Source organism: Salarias fasciatus, chromosome 17, assembly GCF_902148845.1.
Source record: "Salarias fasciatus chromosome 17, fSalaFa1.1, whole genome shotgun sequence".
Classification (NCBI taxonomy): domain Eukaryota; kingdom Metazoa; phylum Chordata; class Actinopteri; order Blenniiformes; family Blenniidae; genus Salarias; species Salarias fasciatus.
In genome coordinates, this window is record NC_043761.1 from 8,003,852 (window position 1) to 8,029,742 (window position 25,891).

The following is a 25,891-nucleotide window of genomic DNA, read 5'->3' on the forward strand; positions in this document are numbered from 1 at the left end:
CGCCGTGCGTTCGGGAAACTTTATGGAAAATAATCAGTTGAATTTGTGTTTTAATATTTCACGCGCTGCTTTTTGTGCCTTAAGCGACGCACTGAAAGGCAGTTTCTCAAGCACAGACATCACTTTATTTTATTTTTTTCCTTTTCTGTGTTCACATTTGTCAAAGAAAATTGATGAAGGAGAGTGTTGGGTTTTTTTTTTAAACAAATGAAAGAAAGCGTTGGGGGGGAAATGTGAAAAGTAGGATAATGAAGCTTGATTAGACTTTGTTAGTGAGGAAAGAAAAGTGCCTTTTTTTAAAAGAAAAAAAAAATCACTGAAACAACATGGAAAAGTCCACTCACATAAATCCAACAGCAATAACGAGAGCATGAGAAAAAGAAGTACTCTTGAGAAAATTAAGGTAATTTAGTCATTTAAAAAAAAAAAAAGGATATAAAGGCGATCTTTAAATATCAGTGCACTTATTCAGCAGAGCAGATGCTCCTCAACAATTCATTAGCAAAAAGGGTAAAATGTCTTGAAAAAAATAAAACACTCTGCCTGCACAATACCACACTGTAGTATTTATTCATGAGATGAACAGACTAATAAGGGTGCAACAACAGAATATCTTTGCTTTCAAACTTTTTCATTACTCACTGTAATACGCTTTTCTTGTTGCAGGCTGAGCTTCAGTCTGGCTTTTCTTCTCCTGATAACATTGAGATTTATTGCTCCTACTGTTATTTTCCCTAAAACCAGGCTTAAGATTATTGCCTGGAACCTTTTGAGCTTCCTTTATCTAAAGCGCGAGGCTGTTTTGGCTTCAGACGTTGCATATTCCATTACTTTTTCATTTTGTTTTCCTGCTCTAATTATTAAATTATCATATGTTGTACAAAACTGAATAGTCAATGATTTCTTTGCTGGTGGAAATAAGAAACCCAGAGGCAAAGATATTTCCAGCATATCTCGAGGTCTCGCTGCCCATCGGGCCACCTGAAGGACGCCACAAGGCACCGAGCCAAGCTTCAGAAGTTTAAAGCTTATCAAAACGTTTCATTTTATGCATTCAGAACACTTTCGAGACAGCGTTTGAAGAATTATGACCAGCATAGCGGTGCAGTAGAATAATCTGTCATCCACCAACAACAGAGCTGGGGTTTTGTTCAGATTGCCGGAGCTTTGTAGAGGTTGCATATCTTCTATGTGTCTTCTTGGATCTTGTTTTTTAGGCAGTAGTTTGATAGGTAGGGAACGGTTCTGCACATGTGCGAGTGGATGGACAATGTTTGCCTCCAGATTGTCAAAACTCCCTGTCCATATTTCCCTCGGACTTGATAGATTTACAGTTAAGAGTCGCCCAGAACAGCGATCCAGCTTTGTCATCTGTCGATAGGAATGTTGTGTACTCGCCACTGATTTAAACTGCATGACTTTGATGCATGTTTGGCTGTGTGATTGCTTTTTCATGCAGCTGTTCTTCATTTGAAAATTGCTTTTTTTTTTTTTAAGCAGTAACGTTGCTTTGTGGTCAGCAAGTTATGCATCATTGTGTAGCAGAAGAAAACATAAGGAATCTGATTTAGCTTGCCTTGTGTTCCGGAATCCTGTGTTCGTGGCGATAAAAGACCTTTGAACTCCGCCTGGCTGCCTGCGCGTGGGTCCTTCCACCTTGCACATGGCCGCAGGGGCACAGGGCATGACAGATGTGTCACTAATGCTACACAACTGATTAAAGAAAATGTTGATTTCTAATGTGCAGATAGCTTGTTAACTTGTGGATTTCCACAAATATAAGTTTTGCTGTATCGCAGGTGAAGATCAATGAATAGTTGAGCAGATGAAGGGATAAACAATTTATTTTCCTCTCTAATGAGTGTGAGACAATTAAAGAGGAAAAAGATCCAAGAGGTGTTAAAGATAAAACACACATAACGCTAGTTGTCTCATATTCTCTTGAATATTACATTTTTTGATTATTGTTTGAGCATGGTGAAATAAATCATTGCAAAATTCACAGGAAGACTCAGCATGACCCATCAAGTCGAGCAACCTGAAGACATAAATGTTGGTAATCAGCGATTTAATTATCGTCATTGTGTTGGTTTTAATTGTATTTTTGTTGTATTGTATAAACTCATCATCAAAAAACTGGAAAGTGACTTGGTCATATTATTCTAGGTCAGTATTAAATTAATGTTTACCTCTGATTTGAACCTAACATTTGAAATTCTTACTCATTCTGTGGAACTACAACAATTTAATAAAAGTACTTTCCACTGCTGGTTAGAATAGACGAGCTTGCCTTGAAGCGTGCACAACGATGAACAGAAAGAGAAACCAAATGACCTAAAAAGAAAATAAATTAAAAAATAAAAGAACACTAACCAGAGTCGAGGAAAACCCAACAGTCTTTTAAAAGCTGCCCTACACATAACTGCAATGATTATGCTTTTATCTGCTTTGGGGACTCGACTGACTTGAATTATCATTCAAGCAGTATTGCTGTTTTGCTTAATTGGAATTTGTTTAGCGGGCTTTGTAAGGGAGCAAACAGGGAATAAACAGATTTATGGGGAGCTCTGCCAAGTAAAAGGTTATGCATAATTTAAGGAGGATTAGTTTGGATGTAGAGGTCAATAAGGCTAAATAGACAAGAATCATCAACATCCAGGAAAAGAGATGGGGAGTCTTGAGGGCCCGGGCCTCCACCAGCTGTACAAACTATTTATTAACAGACTCTAAGGCGTGCTCGTACGCATCCTGGAGCGTGCGTTAGTGCACATTAACACACTCATAGGTACGCCTTGCACATACATGAGTGCGCACATAAACAGCTAACAGAAGGCACGCTATATATGTGTTGCTAATTATATTAGAGTGTTTATTTCTGTCCTAGGCTCCGAGCCATTGTTCTACTTTAGTCTAAGTATGTCACTGTGTCATCTATCATCAACCTCAGTTTAGTCACCTTCATTGCTCTGCCGCAGCGTGATCCGAGCTGTCATCAGAAGCCGTTCTGATGGTTTGCGTGTTGGTTTGTCACATGTCCGTGTTCTGTGTGCTGTTTATGAGTTGTTCACTCAGCTGTTGTTAATGGCAGGGTCAGCATACAGCAAGTTTTCTGTTCTTTTTCTTCTTCTCCCCCCCCCCACCCCACTCAGCACCATGTTTCCTCAGAGAGACGATGCCACAGTGTAGCCATATGACGCTTCTCCACAGAATTTAACCCCTTCCAGCTCGAATACATCTTCTTAATGAACTCTGTTTATGCTTCACTGAGGAAATCTCATTGAAATGAAAATGTCTTTCAACCTGGCCATGGTCCCATCAATACATCCATCTTCTGCCTGTGTTTTTAATCTCTGGGTCACAGGAGACTTTAGCTGATCGCCAGTCAATCCGAGGACCAACACAGAGACACACACAACCACAGTTTCACACATATTGGAAATTTATAGTAAACAATTGACTTCATTTTGGAATTTGGAAACTAAAAGCTTTAAAAGACTAATAACCCCACTCATAGAGCGACTGCTCAGCCTACCAGATTCCATTGATCTCGTGCTATTAACAGCTCCGCTAACAGCTCAGAAAAGTGGACTTAACTTTACATGACGTCTTGAAGTTGATCCGTATGTGGGCTTTATGCGTATCTGCTGTGTAGGCGTGTACATGTACGTGTGACAGACCGTCACACGACGAGCTCTGTTACACATTTGGACACTTCTTCAACCAGAACAAGTGTGCATTTCACTGCTGCTGCTTCCGTCCTCGAAGTCCGCGATGGTCTTTGGAGTCATTTTTGCAGACTTTGTTGTAATAGTTAAGAAGTCTTTGTTGACTTGGCATTTTTCTGGGAGGGAGTAACATATTCTACAATAAATAAGCCAAATTTAACCGCTGTCAGTAGCCATCGCCTGTGTTCAGAGGCTGTTTCCAGGTGTATATGTTGGAGGTTTATCATTCATAGCTGATCCTCGTGTCTCTCCAGACACTGGTGGGAGAGGATCGCTTTCCCACAGACTCCTGTTCGCTGTGACATTTCCTCCTCTGGCTCACGGCGCCTTTGGGCTCTCCTTTTTGTTTGCGCGTGTGCGCGTCTGTGTCTGCTGGATGTACGTCGCGCTCGTGCGCGCTCGTGCGGTGCGTCCACAAACCCGGTGTTGCTGCCGGCGTTCGGCTGTGAGGAAATGTCAGAGCACATCTGCGGAGGAACGATATGAGCGGTACCTGGTGGCCAGCGCGCACTCGCGCACACAAGCATGCAGGCACACTGCAGAAAACAAGCCCCGAGCAACGGCACGCCGCGCAACCTGCCAGTTACACAACACAATGGCACCTAGCATAAATAGTATGCAGGGAAAGGAGAATGTAGCTGCGAGCAGCAATGTGGCAACAAGCATTCAGCTCAGATGTTTGGACATGAGGGAACAAAGAAAGTTCCGTCATGGAACAATTTCAGTTTTAACATGATCAATGGGAAATATATACTGTATATATGTGTGTGTGTGTGTCGTAGATGTGCTTTTTTGAATCCTTTTAAAATGAAAGTTGAGAGAAAATATGCTTGTTTTTTTTCTTTTTACAATTTTTGGTAACACTTTACTTGAAGCCCCCCTGCATAACACATTATAAGTACATTCATAAAGCATTATAATGCCATTATAACATGTGTAGCTATAGTTATAAACATTCATAGATGATCACAATGCCAGGACCAAACCCTAACCCTAACCCTAACCTTAATCCTATGCTGTATACTGCTGTATAGTGAGTTATAAAGCATTGTGATAATGTATTAGTGTTTATAACTACTTATAATGTGTTATAAAGAGGGGCTTCAAGTAAAGTGTTACCCAATTTTTTTTTATCAATATATTATATATGAAATAGACAATGCATTAGATTTGTTTCAGATTTTGAACCACTGCACCACAATACATCTTCAATAAGGAACAAGTGTTTGTGCTGTCGTCTCCAGGGATAAAAGGGGAATATTGATACAATATAGTCAAGTGTTATTGGCTGGTTACATACATGGATGAATGGAGACAAGATGAGAGTAAAATGATGCTATTCATCTGTAAAGCAACAGTCTATTATTCCATTAATAATCATTGTTTTTGTTAGTTATTTAATTTAAAAAAAAAAAAATTCAAGTGAAAACCTTTTCATTGAATTTGGCAGGAGAGGTTCTTTGTCATACCAAATTTCGAAATATTCTCACTGTCAGTGTTGTAGTGAGAGTGGGGAAATATTATTAGGTGACTGTTCATTATGCACATGCACACACAGCACAAATAAAACTCAAGACACCCACACGAGCTCACATGCATGCACAGAAACATGGCCGAGGTCTTGAAATGTCAGTCAGCATGCTATCTCATTATTTCTGCCTCTTGAAGTTTCATGAGTGCAGAAGAGCTATTTGGGACACCAATTCACACCAAAAAAAAAGAGAAAAAACTCGGGCTTCTATATTTTTTTTAAAGGCTTGACAGCTTTTAGTGTGCAGATACTCATCAAGGCCACCAAAAGGGTGGAATAATCTCATGAAAATCAGGCAAGGCAATAGACTGGAAAGGAACAAGAATGAGAAGGAAAAGGAGTTGAGGAGAGAAAGAAAACAGAGAACAGGAGCTGAAGAGGGGAAAAGGACGGAGAGCGGAAATAGAAAACACACATAAAAGTGCAGAAGGAGAAAATAACGGCTGTGAGGAAGGGACGCACGAGAACAAAAACAGACAAGGGAAAATTAGCCGAGAGGAGATCAGCTGTGAGCAGAGGAGAGGGGGGTAGAGGAGAGATGGCGGCTAATTACAAAGCACAGGGATTTATTTCTTTGCGTTGGGTTTTTCTCTCACATTCCGCTGAGCCTCCTCCTAAAGCCCGCTCGGCTCGATTCAGGTTTAGAGAACATCTGCCTACCGCGGCAGGTCAGATAGTACAGTTAATTATCCAGATAGCAGATCCACTGTAAAAGGAGACATGGGAGGGGATTTCCATGATGAAAGCAAATCTCGGAGTCTTAATGGCACTCAGTTGGGCCTTTTCAAGTTGTCTTTTGTTTGACTTTGTTGCCTGACATGTCAGCAAAGAGATTAGTGCGTGTGTGTGTGTGTGTGTGTGTGTGTGTGTGTGTGTGTGTGTGTGTGTGCGTACATGCAGTGTAGAGTTATCCTAAAGTGCCAGATCACCAACAATATAAAAGGGCAAGCACTCATTTGAATGTGCGCCTATGCCTGCAGCGGGACGAAGAGCCACACAGGGAGATAATTCATCACACATTCAGCAGAATGAAGACGCAGTGATTTTGCTTAAAAGGCTGTTTGACTCACTGTTACTGCGCGCGGGAAGGCCTGCGTCGCGTCCTGATGTGTTGCGAAAGCAGAGGTGGACATTGAATCGAGCTGAGGAAATGTGTGTGTGTGTCGTTGTAATACTGATTTCCAATGTGACACACAAACTATTGAAAGACATGATCACAGTTTTTAGAAGGGTGATGCATTGAGCTAAAATGAACTAATGGGAGCAAATGTAATTTTCAACGACACACTGAGTTTTAAATTCGCTGCTCATGTAGTCATCAGATAAAATCTGAGTCTTGGTTCTGAGGATGAAATTGTAATGAAGGAAATCGTTGGACTTAAAAGAAAAGATGCAAAGCACAATGGAATAGCTGGAGCTGGCTCTTATCTGCTACATACTGTACATATCATGCAGTGGGGACCAGTGGCAGGCTTTTGTCTTCAGCTATCGTGTACCTTGTTGTACTACTGATACGGAAAGAGTAATAAATATGTATTGTGCAAATGTTCAATGGCATTGTAGTCATAACAAACAAATCATTCATCTCACATAAATGTATTATTTATGACGTTTATAACGTCTATTTGGCTAAAGTGTTGATTAGCTCTTATTTCACTAGTGTCCTTTAAGGTCTACATTTACCTTTGATTTCAAATGAGACTCAAGCAGAGGTCTCATTTTGTAAAGTCTGTTTTTGAATATCTAATGTTCAGTGCTCAGATTCACATTCAGTTTATTTTTAACTGTTTACCTCGTGCTGTGTGTTGCTGTCTTTTCAAGTAGCAATGGTGCTGAAACTTTATTTGACTTGAGGAAACCGGCCTAAATGGATCAATCAAAGTTCTGTCTGATTTAATCTCCGATCTGACAACAAATCTGACAACAAAATGCAACGATGCATTTTCAGTTTTTACACTGGATGTGGGACTTCTTTTTCTAACATTCTAAAGCCTCACAGTGGAAGCTGTGCAAACTCCTCATAGCAAAAACAAACAAAAACAGCACAGATTATTTTGTCTGCAAAATATTCATTTTTTCATGATGCATGTCAGGTTATAATGAATAATGATAACTTTGACAGCATGGATATTGCAGTTTATTCTTCCTCTGAAGCACCGGAGGATCTAGCAGTGGAATGAGGATCAGTGTGTGTGTGTGTGTGTGTGTGTGTGTGTGTGTGTGTGTGTGTGTGTGTGTGTGTGTGTGTGTGGCCCAGACTGCCGTGCAACGCCATCGGCCGCAAGCACTGTACAATATATGCACGCATGTTTTATTCACTAAAGTTCAGATATCTTGAAAAGGCCACTGTTATTAAAGAACTGCAGCCCAGACATATCTGGATCCCGGCATCAGCTGCCCTTGACACACTGCTGATTCTGCGACCTGCTCAGGCCATATCTGATCTGTACACTTTGTAATTATCTTTGCCTATCTTCTTATCTCAGTGCCATATCTTACAGAGTGCTGAACTGCATCTATTATACCTTTTCTGGTCTGTCCTTAGGTGTGCTTTCTTTTTTTTTTCTTGCTGTTTTCTGACCATTGTTCTTCATTTTCTCACCTCTCTTCTTTTTTTTTTTCTCTCTCGCATAAACACAGATGCACTCTAACCCATCTTTCTCCTGCCATCTCAGGCTTGGCATGGCATTAGACAGAATTTATTAGGCCAAGATGCTGGCTGTTGACATGAGTGTGATCCACCATTTGGTGGGAAGATAAGTGTCCCATGGAGGGTTTAATAATGTTCTCTCCCTCTCAGCTCCTTATCTCCCGCTGATGAAACCAGAGCTGATACCTTCCCTTACACAGACATAGCTTTCAACCTGCGTGTGGGTTTATTTCAGTCGGCTCCCGCCTTTCCCGGGCCTGCGTGTGTGGGATGTTTTTATTTCATATCACCCTCAAATCTAATAAGTTTCAACATAAGCCACTGCCCTCACACCAGCAGCACAGCAGTGATACGGTCAAATAGTAACAGATAGTGCCACTGCGAGCCAAGATGCTGCTGGGAGATGAGCTTAGTTAGTGGCGCGAGACCAAATGTGACGGATCAGGGCTGAGTCTTAACATGTCTTCACGGTTTCTTACTGCTCCGGTGATGAATCACTGTTATTGAACCAGTCAGCTGTGGAAAGAGCGTCCACTCTTCTTTTATAGTGATTACAATTATTTAAAATCAGAGCGCGAGCATATGCAGATGTGTTTTTTTCCCATCACACCGTTGTCTGTGAAGTCCAACGACATGCAAACAAACCAATCGGTCATGTGACGACACGCTCTGAAAGCTGCAGTGTATTCAATTTGAAGTGCAGTCAAGCAGCAAATGATAGTTTTTTTTTGTTTTTTTTTTTCAAAAACATGTACACCACGACTGCACTTCCCCATGTCACATTTCTCCACATTTCTTTAAACTGAATACACATGCAGGCTTCATTTGTTGCAAAAGGAGCATTAACTCATGTCATTTAGCTCTAATGGGATAAAAATAGAAGGGTGTGGGGGAATACTGTATGCACAGATGGACGCTGAGGGAAAAATGATGCCGCCGAAATAGTTGGAGAAGTTCCCCAGAATTCTGACACTTTTCGTATTTTGCAGTGAAACTGGGTCACTGTTGGATTGCTATGGCTGTGAATCTGTGTTAACTACAGCTGAAGCCATTTCCAGAAGAGAGAACACCAACGGTTTTATCGCCGGCCTCAAATATCATGTCCCAAAATATGGGCTTCCGGTTTGGAAATCAGAGAAATACATTTTAGCGTCGTCAAATCAAGCTTTAATAAATAAGTCGAGGGTAAAACTGGGTCACAGGCACTCATCGTTTTTCTGTACAGCTCGGGGCCTTGTTTTATTGTTCAGGCTTTCACTCAATCTGAAGTTTGCAGAATAATTTTAAAATTTATTCTCAAATGTTTTTAGTGGTTCTGGAGCTAAGATTTTTTTTATTTTTTTTATTTTTAAGTGATGACCTGAAGAATTAGATCTAATCTGTTGAAAGTCATGTCGATGGAGAAGCATCTGTTAGAGGCTACAGCTGCTTTTACAGTGATCTCTTTACACCGAGTGGTTTCACTAAGTTTGAGTATGGAAGACAAAGATTCGCTTTTTATTTTCTGTAATTACTGAGTGGCAATTGTGACAGCTACTAATTGAACTTTACAAATGCACCAATTCCAACAATTTATGAATAGTTATGAGATATATATGACATATTCCACCTGCAGTTGTTCATCTGGGTGTTCTGTGTAGCTGTTTGAGCATCTTGAGTCGACTCGCCTCCAGTGGTTCCATTTTTTTTCTTAAGGAAAAAAAAAAAAAAAAAAGCTCCGGGTCTAACTTTCAATCTTTGATTTGTTAATCTAATTTTGGCAAGTTCAGGGCAGCAAAGCATTGAGTTTCCCTCTTTTTTTCTCTCTCATATTATAAGAATAAGATCAATGGAAAAGTTCAATCTTTTCCATTAGGGTTGGAAAGGGTGGGGGCTAATTATAAACAATTAAACAAGTTGCAAACACAACATCAACAATAAACACTGAATGAACTGTCAGTGCTGAGACGTCAGTGTTACAATAATGGGATCAAAATGATTTACCTCTCTAGTTATACATTGAAATTACAAAAATACATGAATTCATCACTTCACCGTGTTTCGAGCATGTCTATGGTGTAACTTTTTCCAAGACTTCCTCCTTCTTCATTTGAACCAACCCTAAACCTGTACCGTCTGTACATCCGTTATGAAATCTCACATCACTCGTGTGACACCGTGATAGCTTATCTCCCACGTGTCACCCCTGATGGAGCTGTTTTGTAGCTCTTGCTGTCAGAAAATGACATTTGTAACACTGGTGTGCAGGCGCACACAAGCATGCTGGCTCGCTCCTCGCCAATGTTTACCCGGCATCGTTATACATCTTCATCAGCTGAGGGTCACCCCACTGGATGGTAATTCTGAAGCGAAACAAAGCCCGTTAGTGAGTTGAATAAGTGACCTTGCTGACAACATTCATTAGGTAAATCTGCGGTAATGGATTAAATAACTAAAGGGGAAAACAGAGAAAAACTCTTGAAAACACAACCAGACCTCAAAGCTATTACAACTTGACAAGTAGTTTTTGTTTCACCTTAATGAATGGCATGTTTTCAATCTCTCCTTTAGATTTTTTTTTTCATTTACAATCCTGCTTTCCATCCGTTTCTCTTGACCACATTTAATGCTGCTGAGGCAGTGTTGGACGGAGCTGAAGATTTAAAACCATTTCCTTTCCTTTGGATTTCCGTAAAATGGACTTTCTTCCTTTTGGCTCTGGCCTACTGCACAAGTGAGAACAAGCCCCACAAAAAAAGCATTGATACAAACCAAAAACTCCTTCAAGAAGCTGAAACAAGTTTTTGTTATTGGAAAAAAGAGAAGGTCCAGTGAAGCCAGAACAAAACAGCCACAATAGGTGGAATATAGAGTTTTCAGTAACTTTAGAATCACAGTTTTTAGCCTGAGAGATGAAGAAAAGGAGGACTCATTTGACCTGTAGTTGTACTTCACTGTGACATTTAACATCCTTTCACATTTAAATAGAGCTTAGTTAATGTTTCGAGTATCTTTAAGAAAAAAAACAAAGCGTGGCTGATATAAAGTCTCGCCAGTCGTGCTCCTTTTTCAGAAGAACAGAATCTGTCTTACGTGTGCCTGTGAAGCTTAAAGTGATATGTGGCATAATATAATTTCCTTTATCTGTTAAACCGTTACAATTTGTCCCTGCTGATGTGGGATTATGTGACTACTTGTTGGCTGGAAGCAGTTGTGAGTCATGCGGTGGCTGAGCAGCGCCAGGATGGCTGTTTGCATTTGTTTCCAGTATTTGTGATAAGACATGTGAGCAGTCTGCTGCCTGTAGCTTTATGTTGAACAGATAGGAGATTTGAATTGAGTGCTTTACTGAATTGTATTTGAGGTTTAAAAAAGCTTTCCGTAGTAGCACTGAAACATAATTACTTTCCAATGGAAACTGTCATCTTTTTCTGGCATCCCTGGAAATGCTAACATTTGACACACAGATAGGTCGTCTATTCCGCCTGTTGTAGGTTTGTTTTTCTTATTAAAGTTAAAAATACTTTGAATGTTTGTTTTGCCAAACAACCCGACACGGGGAGTCTGCTTTTTAACACCAATGTCCTGTTTGTGCATCTAACGTAGGAATTACAAAGTGTCACAATGTAAGCCACTTTTCACCCACTGACACATGCATTCACACATCCAAACCTTCTGAAGAAGCTTTTATTAATCTCTACATGAGCGTACTAGCATTAAATTCCTGCTGCCGTGCAAGATGTTCACCCACCATTGATAGGAACCTGAGTTTCAGTATCTTGCCCAAGGACACTTGACAGATGGGCAGGATTGGGTGGATTAACTGCCAAATATAGGACAATCCACTCTGCCACTTCAGCCACAGCAATCGCAAATTGTATACTTTTTTTTTTTTTTTTAAACTGTCAATGTCAGTGTTTGGCAGTACTTTAAAGACTGAGCGATAAGCTGAGATCTACTAATTGCTCCAAGTGAGGGAAAATTCTGGTTGAGCTTCTAGTATTTTTCCTCTAAACTGACAGAAACTACTTCAACAAATACATCATCTTGAATTCATAAACATAAGCTTATTTTCTGGTATTTTATATATTTTCCAATAGACTGAATGTAAACAGTCGAGCGGTTCCAACATGTAAACGTTAAGTTTTAAGCTTAGTTTTTGCACACTTTTCCTACTATTGCAGTGGCTGATATTTACATACTTCTCCCTCATGTCAGATCTTCCAGGCAATGAAGTTGATGTTAAGGACACTATCTCAAAATTCCTCTGAAAGCTGCACAGGGAGCCAGACTGGGCCTAAAAAGGCACTTAGCATATCTGGAAGCAAACAGCTTGTAAACTGTTTAATGGACAAACTGCAACAATAACTTCGGAAATGCATCTGCCAGAAATCAACAAGGGAAGGGGGTAAAATGTGTGCACGCTGACAACTTTTAATAGTTTTCATATGTTTGAGCTGCTTGAAATTGCCTTCCTCCCCTTGTGTAACTTTGTCCCCGAAGTGAGGAAATATACAAGTTAAATAGGCTTTATATTGTTTGCCGCCTGCCTCGAGGCAAAGTACAGTATCGCTGAGTATTTCACCCTCGAATAGCATGTCAGCAAGAACTGCACTCAACAATAATAATGCTTTACATCGGTGTCAGTTTCACGCCTGCGTTTGGCCATACAGTACTTGAGAAGGTATACATATTTCATGGATTGATCGCCGTATAGATATTGTTTATGGCAAGCAGATATTAGCATTGAGTGCTGAGCTCACTGATGATCTACATGCAAGGTTATGACAGCTACTGAAGGTGCCCTTACAGCAAATTCATACGTAGATATGGAAGAGAGCACAATTCCCACATGTTTTATAAGGCAGCCGGAAAGGCCGTGAACGATGTGATGTATGTGCGCCGCATAATTCATGGAGGATTTCACTGATATCCATTAAAGCACGCTGTTTCCCATCCATGAATGCAGCGGATGTGAACATAAATTCATGTATCCTTTTTCCTTTATCATGCACATTATCATGTAATGGTCAAGAAACGTATCCAGACGCACTTTGTTTCCATTCTCTCTCCTATCTGAGCTCACCTCTTTGTCTGGCTCCATCTCTCTGCTTTGCATGTACTGCCAGACATGTGTGCTACTTGGATTTTATCTTTTAATACTTCTTTTTCCCCAAAACTTTTTGATTTGTGAAGATTGCACATCCACTCGGGACACCGGGCTGTGATTAGATAGCTAATCTTTAGAGGGGCTTTGTATTACACCAACAAGCACATCATGTTCCCACATTTATACTATAATAGGCCTTAAATTCACTTTTTTGTGTGTGTGTGTGTTTTCTCTGTCTTTTTCCCCAGCAGCCACCGTTTTCCCCGCTGCACTTTTTGTTGAACACAATTATATTTGTTTACCAAAAATTATGTTTGTTTACAGTGAAATCTCCTCGGGGGCCGTTTTATGTCACAGAAGTGACTTGAATATTGTTTTCTCAGTTTGAGTTATACCTTCATTCCTGCTGTTATTATGTAGTCTAGCGCTCGGGCTGGGCTTTAATGTAAATCCGAGCTCCTTTGACAGTTCCTGTTAATGATCGGTCTGCTCCAGATTCCCTTTGCACCGTCACCTGCATATATCACAACTCATTTTCCATACTTGACTTATTATTGTAGTGGAGAACAGTGAAAAAGACTCAGGATAGTTTATATATTTGCAGGGTTAAAAGAAAGCTGCCTCTACCGCCAGGCATGTCCATTTATTGAGATTGTTCATCCTGTTTTGTTATTTAATAACATTTAAAAGTGGTTTGTTGTCGCAATATTGTTTCATGTTAATTATTGTGTTGGCAGAATTTATTTTTAATGCAATTAATATTACCAGTAAAAAAGGAATTTCCTGTATGGGGATGAATAAAGTATATTGGAATCTGAATCTGCTTGCATGTTGGTAGTGATTCGCTCTGGCAGCACTGTAAGGAACCCCTGGTTTGATTCTCTGGTCTTTTCATCTTCCTGATTTCTCCCGGTTCTCCTGTGCATTCTAGCAATCCAAATAAATGACTGTCACAGAAAAGGGAGACTTTAAATTGCTAGTAGGTGTGAATATCTGAGTGTTATTGCCTTTTACCGAAAGAGTTTCCAGCTTCCCCGCAACCCCAAGATGATTAAGTGGATATAGAGTACTTTTTCATGAAGTGGCAAAAACTGGAGATTTCAGCCAATTATCTGTTACTTTTATTATTGTTCTGTTTTTATGCTTCTCTTCTTCCTATGTAGCTCTGTAGACGTGTCACAATTATACTGAAGACTGTCAAACTTAGTAAAGGAGAAAACTATTATATTAGTTGCATACTGAAATCTACCGATTGCACTACGCAAATAATAGATCCTTAATTAGTGCATATTTTGACCAGTTGAACATTATTACAAAATCTTCAGTGAAGGAAGCAGGAGTCGACTGGTTCAAATGGCTGGTTGGCATCAACATGGATCACAGAATGATAAACATGAAGCGGACGGAGGAATTACACTGCAGCTGCAGCACTGGTTTCTTTGCATTGACGGGAAACCGTGGTCATCACCATATTTATCAGCATTGTCATCACGTCTCCGTCTATAAGTGCAGCCGGTGCCAGTGAATGTAATATGCCGAAGCCTGGGGGCTTCTTCTGGGATATGCAGAAACTCTCCAGCTGAAATGTGGAACTTTCAGTACGGCGCAGCGCGTTGAGACGAGCTGAAAAGTACAGATTACAACGTGCAGTTATGACAAAATTGTCTGGAACATCGCAGATTTTCCAAACTGAATTCGACTTTTTCCCTTTTCTTTTTTTTTTTTTTTTTGTCCTGTTGGGGGGAGCTCGTGCTCACCTCCGACAAAACTGTTCATCCCGCTTGAAATGATGCAGATGACGAGGAGGCTGTAAAAGCTTCTCATTAATACTTGTGATGTTTGATTTTATTTACCTGACTGATCACTACTCTCCTCAGTCCTCTCCATCTGCCTGAATCCCCCTCATCTTTCCCTCATCTCTCACTGTCATCCTCTGCTCTCAATTGTCTCTTTTTACTTCATTGCTCTTCATCTACCTGCATCTCTCATCTCTCTGTCCAGCCTCCCCTCTGCACCTCTCCATCTTTTTTCACTCCATTCTTATGCATTTCCGCTTATTTATTTATTTATTTTTTTTTTTTTTGCATCCTTCACATGTGTCCTTTTCCATCATTTTTCAATCTCTGTGTATCTTTTCGCATATCTGCCTTCCTCCATCAGCCATCCCACAATCCACTCTGTTTTATTAATCACTACATCTCTGCTCTTAGATCTGCCATTCCTCTTCATCTGGTTGTTTCTGCCGTTTTGCCAGAGCCTTTTTTTTCATCGTTCCCTTTCTCCGTGTCTCTCTGCAGCTGGCATTGTTCGGAAAAAGCAGTGGTGCGAGATGGTGCCATGTTTGGAGGATGAAGGCTGTGACCTGTTAGTCAATAAATCTGGCTGGACTTGTACACAGCCCGGAGGCCGAGTCAAAACCACCACGGTGAGTTCAGGCTCTCTTCGAGCCCCTGCCGGCTACAGGCACCACTCCAGAAACAACACAGGGCTACATTTTGGGGGCAATTTATGAATCCGACGCTAATGACTAAATGGTTCTGTTCATAAACATTAGCAGAAAGTGTTTTAACAAGCTGAACTGTTGCATTGATGAAACATTTTCCTGCTCTGGTTCTTAGTATTTTCTTTTAATCTGATTTTCTGGTGTATACGAGGTAGAAGCTATTTTGCTACAAAACCTTTCACATCAGGATTTCTTTGATGGATGTTTACATTAAATCTGGTGAGATTAGACAGAGTTTAATGGGACGCTGCACACAATGAAACGGACTGGAGTGATCCTAAGTTAAACTTAATCAAACCTATAAACAAAAAAAAAAGAACATTGATAACATGATGATAACATTTGACTTTATGCCTTTTCAGGGTTCAGCAAAAATCAGCAGAGTGCATGGCACTTCGAAGTATTTCGTCCATGTGTTTTAAAAAGATGTCAGATATCACTTTGTGTCTACTCTGTTGTTGTCTCCACCAGACTAGTTATATAAAACATGCAGTCGCTTCATGGAATTTAATCAAAAATTGTGTGTAGAAAGACAGAAGAAGAAAAAAACCTTTCGTGCTGAAAGATTGCACAAATCCCAATAAATGTATCAGAATATAAAAAAGGGTGACCTTTAAACCAGAAACGTTGCATTATACATTGAAAAAAGTACAATACAAGTGAAAAGCTGTGATTAATTATTATTACAGGGTTTTTCTGTTGTGTTTTAAATTTTTCCAGACACCTCAATGTCACATCTCTTTGTAATTACAATCTTAGAGCAACTTATAATTATCCTTTATGTTGTGCGTGTGTGTGCGTGTGGATTTTGCTGCACTGTGATTTCTATTCACAATATAATTATGTCCTTTAAATTACAGTGTTCATCGATGCTGTTTTTATGTCGCTTCCTCAATGTACATATGAATACGGCTCTAATATGTTTGTGTTGTGTCAAATTGAACTCCAATATTAGATCACATAGCCGTAACATATTTTCAGAGGTGCCAAGTGATTTCCTTGCTCGCTGAACTAAAGTAGCTTTTGCATTTATCTGAACCTTACTTGAGTATTCATTTTCCTGATGATTACTTACTCCCCACAATTAAACTTGTCCTTTGTTATATTCCTCAAACTGCTACTCGTATTAACCCCGAGCAGAGTTACAGTCAAAGGATCAAAGCGGCTGAAGGAAACAGTTATCAATATTAAAGCTGCGGATGTTGAATAATTTAATAGTGATCAAGTTACACCCATAATGGTTGAATGTCAAGACTTCCTCTTCCCATATTTATTCACGAAGAGTTCTGAGGACTTTTTTTTTTTCTCTTAACTGAGAGAATCATTTAGTTTCTCATTCAAAGCTATCTAATAAGTTGACACAGTTTACACACATTTTTAACTTGTTTATAACATATCAAAGTCATACCTGCCAGCATTTTATTGTAATTTACACATTATTTTCTCACACTGTTGCCACTTGTGCCTATTTTGACCATTGTCTTGTGAAAACATGTTTTCCAGTGCTCCTTTAAGCGCCCTCTCGACTCCAGCTGAACGCACTTTGTTTACTTGGGTGTGATCTGCAATTAGCTTGCATTAGGGCCGCTCCTAACGTTAATGATGGCAGCAGATGGGTGGACACGGCTCGCATCGGTTCAGAAGCCGCCCAGTCATCTCCCACATCTTTATATCCAGCTCTGCAAGCTTCCTCTGCCTCCTCTCCTCTTCAAAAACCTTTTTCCACCTAACCCGGCCCCTCCTCAGCGCCACCCTCCCGCTGTTTCCCCCCCCCCTCCGCGCCCGCTTTACAAGTCACATAAACACCGCCGCTCTCCCACTTCCATGCGCCGTCTATACAGTAGCAATTAAAGGGGTCTGTGCGGAGTAGCATGTTACACAACACAGCTGCCCTATCTGCGAATGTCAATGGGCGAACGCCGAGGACCGGTGGGGCATCATTAATGCATCTGTCATGATTTAGTCATCAGCTGACTAACTTGTTTATGCGTCCCCGCTGAAAGACAAACACACGCGGGCACGCAGCGGAAAGACACACAGGATGCTGAGCCGAGGTGATACGCCTTGCCGTCGCTGTGTGAGTCATGTGTGTCCCTCAGTGCTCTGACACAATCCCGAATCCTAACCTGGTTGTGGAGGCCTGACACGACAGTGGCTGCATGCGCCACCTCCGACCTAATTTGTTATCAGGGCAAGGCAAATAGCCTGCACGCGTGCTCATAAGAGCGCATACAGTATATTTTAACCGGATCCATTTATTACATTTGGCAGGATGTGGAGCTTGCACGCGCGTTTCCAAGCGTCAGGTATGCAAATGCGGTGTCCGCTGTGTTTTTGAATGATAATAGAATCAAAGTGTGTGTCCTTACATGCACATGCTCTCACTCACAGACTACGTGTGGGCTTGTGAGTGTTTACATATTCATAGCTGTGAGTGCGCGTCCCTGTTTCCTGCCCCGTACGCTTCGGCCTACATGTTACATTTCACATCCTGCCTTTGACGTCAGTCAAAGTGGCTCTCGCCGGCTCACGCTGACAGTATGCAGGATGTGACAGGTATTTCTTGCCTGCTTCATTGGCTACTTTAAGCCGGGTGACAGCTAGTCAAATGGCTGGACGGCTATGCGCACTCATCTGTGCCGGTCCGCGTGTACTCATGGGTGTTTAAGCTGTCAAGGAGTCTAATAACTGGCAACAAGCAGACTCGGGTCATTGTTTAAAATTCTTCTCAAAATATTCATTTGCATGATGGATGGTCCGGCCGAGTGTGAGTGCTCTCCTCCGTCTCGGGTAAGGCAGAGGAAACTCGGGAAGATTTAGGATATTACTTCACAGCTTGTGCATATAACCTAAAATTGCCCGAATGCGTTAAAGGTTAAAGCCGATTCTCCCAAGTAAAAGTGACATAAATCTCTTGTTATCTGCAGACCCAAGGGAGAATAGCCCTCCGAAAACAAAACAAACAATTTACTCCCCAGCCTCCCTCTGGTTAACTTTGAACAAATGGCCCCTTCCCCAAGGCTTTTCAAGGTTAAACCCAAACTGCAGCCACCCCAATATTGCCTAAGGATGACTGCTGGCTATGCACAGTCCAGTGAGCATGCCCGACCTGTCTGTCAGGTGTTTGTGCAAAAACATCAGTGCAGACAAACAGACATATCCCTCGGGGCACTTGACTAAGCCAAGTCAATTTGACTCGGCCCCGTAGCCCCATAAAGGGCTATTTTGGACAAATGTCAGGAGGCAGTTTGCGTGTATTGGTCAAATGTTTGAGAGTTTGTGTTTTCTCTGTCAAACAGAGAGAGATTGTTGTTCGGGATGACACCGCTGACCTCTCATCTACCTTTACTTGGCAACAAGGCTCACTGTGAGTTGCAAGACAGATTAGCTGCTTGCTACGTGTCCTCCTTCCAACCTACAGAATGTCACTCATCGCTGGGGCTCATGTTTGATGTGCTTTTGTGCAAAAATATCTTCCCCGTCTGCTTGTTTTCTCTCCAATTGTGTCCTTTTCTTTTTTTTTTACTCAGTGGACTTTTTTCATCACTTTCTCCTTCTCTTCCTCTTTCGCCACAACCTCTTTCCTCCTCGCCTCTCCCTCACTCTCCAGGCATCTATTTATCTTTGTCTGACCCTTCTGTTTGAAGAGCACACAGTTGTTCCTGTCAATAAGAAAACACAGTATGGATTTCTCCAAGGCCAGCTACAGAGGAGAAATATATGAAGATTGATATGTGCTTTGCTTATTGTTGACAGTGACGTTTTGAGCGGGGTTACTTTTAGCAGCGGCGCACAACAACTGCAGCTACAAAGTACACACATCAAGTTGAGGTGGGATTGTAAAGCCATCGCACATCATTTATTTCAGCGTCAAGCTCCTCTCCGAGGTAGTGACAAGTTTCTCCTCTGAAGGATTGACCCAACAGAAAATTAAATCCCTTAAACGAGCCTTATCAATCTCCAAGATTTTAAATGATCCTCCTGAGGTTTCTCTGACTGCATTATCGGAACAATAAATGATAAATGCATGGGGGTGGTACGGTGTCGTAATGGTTAACACTCTTGCTTCATGGTTGAATTGAATCTAGTCTCAGGGGTTGTTCTGTCCAGAGCTTGCATGTTCTGCTTGTATTCCCCCCCTTTGGATACTTTAATTTCCTTTCACAGACCATAAATGTGTGTTTGAAGTTAATTGGTATGTTTAAACTGCCTATAGGGGTGTGTGTGAGTCTATCTCTCTTTGTGTTTGGTTTTTAGTGAGCTGGTGATCTGTGCTTGATGTACCCATAACCAGCTGGGATGAACTCCTTTTTTTTTTGCGGCAGTAAATCAACCATGCTCCTCAGTTAGTTGCTGATCAGGTTTGACCTCTCTCCCTCACTGAACCGTTCAGGTTTTAAAATCTTACATTGTGTCTCTCGGGGTCTCCTGCTGGGAAGAAAAAGTGGTGAAGACTTACAGACTTTTAGCCTCTTCGAGCCTTATGCAAATCGACAATTACTGACGGAAGGTATACTTCCAGTGTCTCGTGAAACAGACTGAAAACTAGTTTGAGCAACTGTCCAGGGTCAATCATTGATGGATTATGTAGTAACTGGCTGAAATCTCTTTGACTAGACTGACATTAATGAGCTTTACAAATGTCTTTTCCTGAAGCTATTAGCCCATGACTCTATTTACTTCATTTTGAGCACTGTGAAAGCTGATTCATAGTATTTGCTCAAGGTATTTAACGCTTTCTACATCAGTGGTTCACAATCTTTTATTTCTTAGATTCTTCCCCAGGTTTGTGCAGCCAGTATTTTAAACCTATGACAGTCTCCCTGTGAGATAAGAGCGCTAACCACTGCTCCACCGTGCAGTGAAGTCAGACAATGGTGAACCCTTCCACTCCATCCAATATACAAAAGCAGAAGCCTTGAAAATGAAAGAAATGGCCAGTTTTCCATGTCTGCTATAGATTATGCAAAAATTATGCAAAGCTCTGGATGAAACAATCATTCTAATGGAAAAAATATGCCTGTAAAACACAATTTGACAAATCCAAAATGAAAAACATAAAATAAATAAATAAATAAAAAATAAAAAATAGTTTAAAAGCCTCTACTTTACATCTGTATCTACAAAACTCTCCTACCTCTCCGCTCTCAGTCTTGCATATGATGCAGTCTGGCTGAAAGAAGCAGACATTTTCACCCAGTCTGTGCAGCGTAAGCTTCATGCTTGTTTAAGCATCAGACATTCCTTTCAGTGCAACCTGAATATGTGTTCAGATAGAAAGGATGAGAATACATGTAGAGTATAGAAAATAAACTGCCACCTACTGATCTGATTTTACCTTAAATCTTATATACAGGAATGTGGAAGAATATAAGAATAATTTCAGAATAAAATCAGTGTAATGTTGTTCCTGGGAAAATCATCTGAAAGAATTGACTGATAAAGATATTTTTTGCAGCAGTTGGATCCCACGATACTTCCTGCCCTCCATGATGCTAAATAACTTAAATATACATTTTATCACAGTCAAACGCTGCTTTTGCTGCCTTTGCAAGGTGCTCTTTTTTTTCCGCAAAACGATATGTCTTCTCGGCAGTCATCTCCTATACCTCCTTCTCTCGGTGAAAAGGCGTGCTGCTGTCTCTCTCCGGAGAGGAGGATGCTCTGCGTTGTGCCCTCCACCATTTTAGACTGGCAGATGAAAAAGCGCCAAGGAGCCATCTCTCTGCGTGCGCCGACGCAGGGGATCTCGGTGAGAAAGAAGCAGAGCGAAAGTGCTGCTGTTAAGAGGAGAATAGCAAAATCACCCCGGGTTATCTGGCGGCTTTTGTGACAGCCTGATAAGACGAACAATTCAAAACAAGGAGAGAAAAGCTGCACAAGTGGAGAGATGGAGAGAGAGAGAGAGAGAGGAGTGTGACTGAAAGACAGAGGAATGCGAATCGAGCCAGTCAGATGTAAAGCTTGGTGAAACAGTCATTTTCAGTTGCTTCACGTCAGGCGGCAGCTCTTGTCAAGCCGCTCAGTGCCCAATAAAGTAATGGAAGTGGGCATTCCTGTCAGAAGTCAACATTCTTTCACCAAGTTATAATTACACACCAAGAAAAACCTGTCAAGTGGTTTTTTTTTTTTGTAATATTCACCCAGCAACCAATGCAGTGCAGCCCATATTTTCATGTCACACGGAGTATTGAACCTCTTATTTGACCTATGATACAGACCTATGATGACCTATACTACACACTGAAATTTCCCCTGAAGGAAAGAGCTATTTCATTTATGGAGGATAGTTCCATAACAACTGAACAGCAAAAAAAAAAAAAGTCCTTAAATGTCAAACTGGATCTTAATCATATGTTCTGTTTGGTGGACCCTGATTGGAGTATTTAGGCCGTGAGCAGAGTGCTACGAGCAGAAGTGGCACCTACTGAGAGAAAGACTGTGATTACTGTGATCAAGACCTTTTCACTGCTGAGAGGGGAGAGGAGCGCCGAGTGGAGGGAGAGAAGAGAATCTCTACTGAGTGAAGAATTGTAATATTTGATAATATGAGCTCATATGCATATTTTATGCACAGTGTAGGTGCTACATTTCCTCGTGTGCATCCATGTGCGTGCATGGAGATGGAGACTGTTTTCATCCCCACATCAACGTGCTTCCTCTACAAGGGGGACAGTTTGCACCAGACAGTCCCCGGGCCAGTCTGTGTCTCCCTGTGAGCTTCCAGAGTATTTACGCGTTTATACTTCTGCCAGTGACAGCATGTGTTCGGCCGAGTATGAAAAAGCTCCTTCGATCGGGGTCTGTAAGCGAGTGCTGCCGGCCTCCCCCAGCATTGTCCCATCCCTCCCCTATCATTTCCTCTCCCTTTCTTCCCATCCTCACCATCTTATAGATCCCGCTCCGGCTGAGCCTGATGGGGTCCCCCAGCGCTCCCACCATCGCTGTGTCGTCCCCCCTCCTCAGCCCCTCCTCCCCGTGGTTCTGGGTCGGTACCGGCCTTGGTAATTGATCCCTCTGGGCCCTCAGAGCACATCCAACAGTGGGTTGGACAGAATCACCACTAAGAAGACAGCTGCTTGGCCACCCCAAACAGGCTAAGGGAAAGGGAGGAAGAGAAAGAAACCCTGTTGCTGCTAACCATTAGCTCTGTCTGCCAGCTTCCTCCTACAGGGAGCCAAGTCAGCACATTGCTTTGGCTTGGAAAACACTAAGTCTACCATTTTGGGAAGTGTGGAAAGATGCTGGGACTGAGGGAGGCGAGAGAAACCGACTTGAAGGATGAGAGAGGCTGTCTTCCGAAGTTCTTATTAACAGCTTTAGAGCTTGTTTGATTTATCTGCTAAGCGAGCGTTGTTGCGAAACCTAAAGCCTCTGTAGCCAGTGCATCAGACCCCTACCTGCCCAAGTGTCAACACACAGCGCAGCTCCAGAGCTTCAGCTGTTTCCACGTGGCCAAAAATGGTAATTGATTTCATAACGCCGGGACTGATGGCCGCCTCTCTGTTTGCACTGCGAGCAACTCCAAGTTGCAAGAGCCGCATGTTTATTCCAACAAGCACCAAACAACAAATACACACAGGCAAGGACAAGCACACATGTACACATTCACACACACACAAGCCTCAATTCAGTGTATTACTTGTGTTCTCAGAACAGCATGTTTCTCCTAAGTGTCTGCTTTCCAGGCACTGCAGAAGAAAAGTAGTCCTGTTTTATGCTTCCTGATAATGCATCTGCTGAATGGCAGAGTGGATTTCCACTAGTTTATCCAGATAAAGTGGTGGGGAGAAAATGATTTTCTCCATCACGTATCAATCCATGCCATCATACCTGACACATTTCAGATTCTTTGTTTCAGAGGTGTTATTTTAGACTCAGTGAGTTGACAAGAACTTGGACAGACGCACAAAGGAGGATTTCGACATGTTTACCGTCCAGATGTGGTCTTTTCACTGGGTTAATATCAATTAAAATTTTCAGTGGAAGTTGATGGAAATTTAACAGCCAAGAGAAGGCAAACTTTTTTTCAGATAAATTTATGGTTTTACCATTAGGAATACAAGCATGCAGCCTTCTAAATGAACAGACGTGATTTTGTTTTCAGAAAATATCAGTTTGACTTGTTGTTTTTTTTCCCAAAAAATTCTTCTCAAAAAATGTTTTGGCCATTTCAAACTGGCTGGTTCCATTAGCTCTTGTTAGTTCACTCATTTCTCTTGTTTTGTTGTGTGGGTTATTTTAAGTTGTTTTTGTCATTCTTGTGGATATAACTTGAAAAACAACCCCTCAAGGACATTTAGTTTGTTCAGTTTTGTGGTGTTTTTGGCTATTTTGTCTTTTTCTTTTTTTGGATACTATTTGGGAAATGGCTCATAATTAGCTATTCACAGTTATATAAGTCTATTATAGCTTTTTTTTTTTAAATCTTTTTGGTAATTCAAAGATAAAATTTTGGTAAATAGAAACACAAGGAAGACACCAGAGATTTTCTTAACCATCTGTTTTCTAATTTGGGGATAAATAGGTTGTATTTTGTTGTATTTTCTACATGGCAAAGTGTAAGTCACATCATGAGAAGGCACAACCATGTATGATGATGCCAGAATAATGAGATTATGACAAATAAAATGCAGAAAAGTCCATTTTTAGAAGTAGACACTCAAAAGAAGATAGGTAATTTCCTTGAACATTTCCTCAAGTTGATTCATATTATTTTTACTGGAGAATTGGCACAGACACAGTGGTGTGGCAGCCTTTCTCTGGATATATTTGTCATCCATAGTGCTGGGCTAACAGCAGGTGGAGCAAAGTTTTATCATATCTCTGCCACAGCGAAAAGCCAACAAGTCAACAAGCACCATTCTCTCGGGGCCATGAAAGCCTGCATCACATTTTATGGTAATCCATCCAACAGTCGTTTGAAAACCCTTGTTTTAGACTAAAATAACCAAAGTATGGGAGGATGAGCTCCTCCTCACAGACCTTAAACCACAATGCACCCTTAACTTGCACACTGTGCTTGCTTTGTCTCCCACCAAGTGATTCATTTTGGATGAATATCTCACTTTTTTTCACAAAAGATATTATCGTTCACAGGTGTTGGGATTCATTCATCGTTTTTAATATCTGTCTGATAATAAATCATGTTGTTAAACTGTATTTTCACCTTTTTTTTTTCTTTAATCCTCTAAAGAATTAAACGAACCAACAAAGGATAGATTAAAACTTGAGAGTTTTCTTGCTACTTTGCTCCATTGGTCCTAAACAAAAGTTGACCAAGATTAGAACCACTGTAATAATGCTAAAATCCAGGCTGAAGAACATCAAAAAACCTGCAATTCTTGTTATTATCATTGCCCATTGTGTCTACTCTCACTGCAAATTGATGCTTGCAATACGCTCGGTAGAAATGAAGGTATTGTTTTAATTCAGTTTCCATGTGGGCTACTGTTACGCAGAACCAGCCTGAGTCTGATTTCACTCCCACACTTCTATATTTAACACGAGAACACAGTTAACAAAGCACGTTTCCCTTTTAACAAGGACGGGCACGTCACAGCTCTCCAGGTTTGGACAAATCCAAACAGGCACGTTTCCAAGACACCTTATTAAAAGAAATGCAATAACAGCGGTGGCGGTGTTGGTGGTGTGACTGTGTCTAAATCTGGACAAAGGGAAAAAAAAAAAGAAAAAATTGAAAATAAATAACCATGCCACCTTCCCCTCTCCCTCTCTCCCCCCAGGCTCTATGACGCGACAAGGGTCCCCCTCGACACTCTTGCACTATGGAGAGCTTTGATGACCCCCATGACAGGCAGCCCAAATCCACCAACCAACATCACTACCACCTCCTCAACCACCACCACCACAACAGGTCAACCCACACCCCGGTCCCGCAAAGGCAGGAATCAACACAAGCAGCTACACAGCGCCATGGGCCTCATTGGAGGCAGCAAGGTACAACGCAAAGCCCCTCAGTGTTTGAATGTTTAATGCTGACTAGACCTTAGGTCAGATTGCAAACCAGGGCCATTGGAGTTCGGTCACCAGGTGTTTCGTGACAGAAAGATGGATGAAGTTCTCCAAAATGCAGCTCTTCTTACAAGCTGAACTCTTGTTTTTAATCTAATGACAATCATTACAACCAAGATTCGGGTTTACAAGCATGCAGACACATCCTGCTTCAACAGACAAGAAGTAAGAACTAGCCCACATGCATATAAATCCAGATACAATTGAATCAACCATCTGCTTGTTGGATATCTTTATTTGGCACGCTCATTTTTCCATAAGCTCCCCGTTTCCCCCCGAGTGCATTAAGCACAAAAAATCCATGTGCGCAGCAAAACCAGTAAAACCCACTGGTTTATTTTCAGCCTGTTTTACTGGC

General features: G+C 41.3%; 1 protein-coding gene across 3 annotated transcripts in view; it reads left to right on the forward strand.

Annotated features, from left to right (window-relative positions):
- The window catches only part of tafa5a (TAFA chemokine like family member 5a), a 136,887-nt gene that overhangs the window by 106,657 nt on the left and 4,339 nt on the right, over positions 1-25,891 (forward strand). For 2 of the 3 annotated variants that reach the window (XR_003933324.1, XR_003933325.1), the window contains exons 3-4: positions 15,293-15,420; positions 25,245-25,458. Coding sequence is in view for 1 of the 3 variants with exons in the window: in XM_030113557.1 (XP_029969417.1) it covers positions 15,293-15,420 (128 nt within the window). In the remaining 2 variants the exon portion in view is untranslated. The remainder of the gene's footprint in view (positions 1-15,292; positions 15,421-25,244; positions 25,459-25,891) is intronic. The other variant, XM_030113557.1, reaches the window with a different exon arrangement.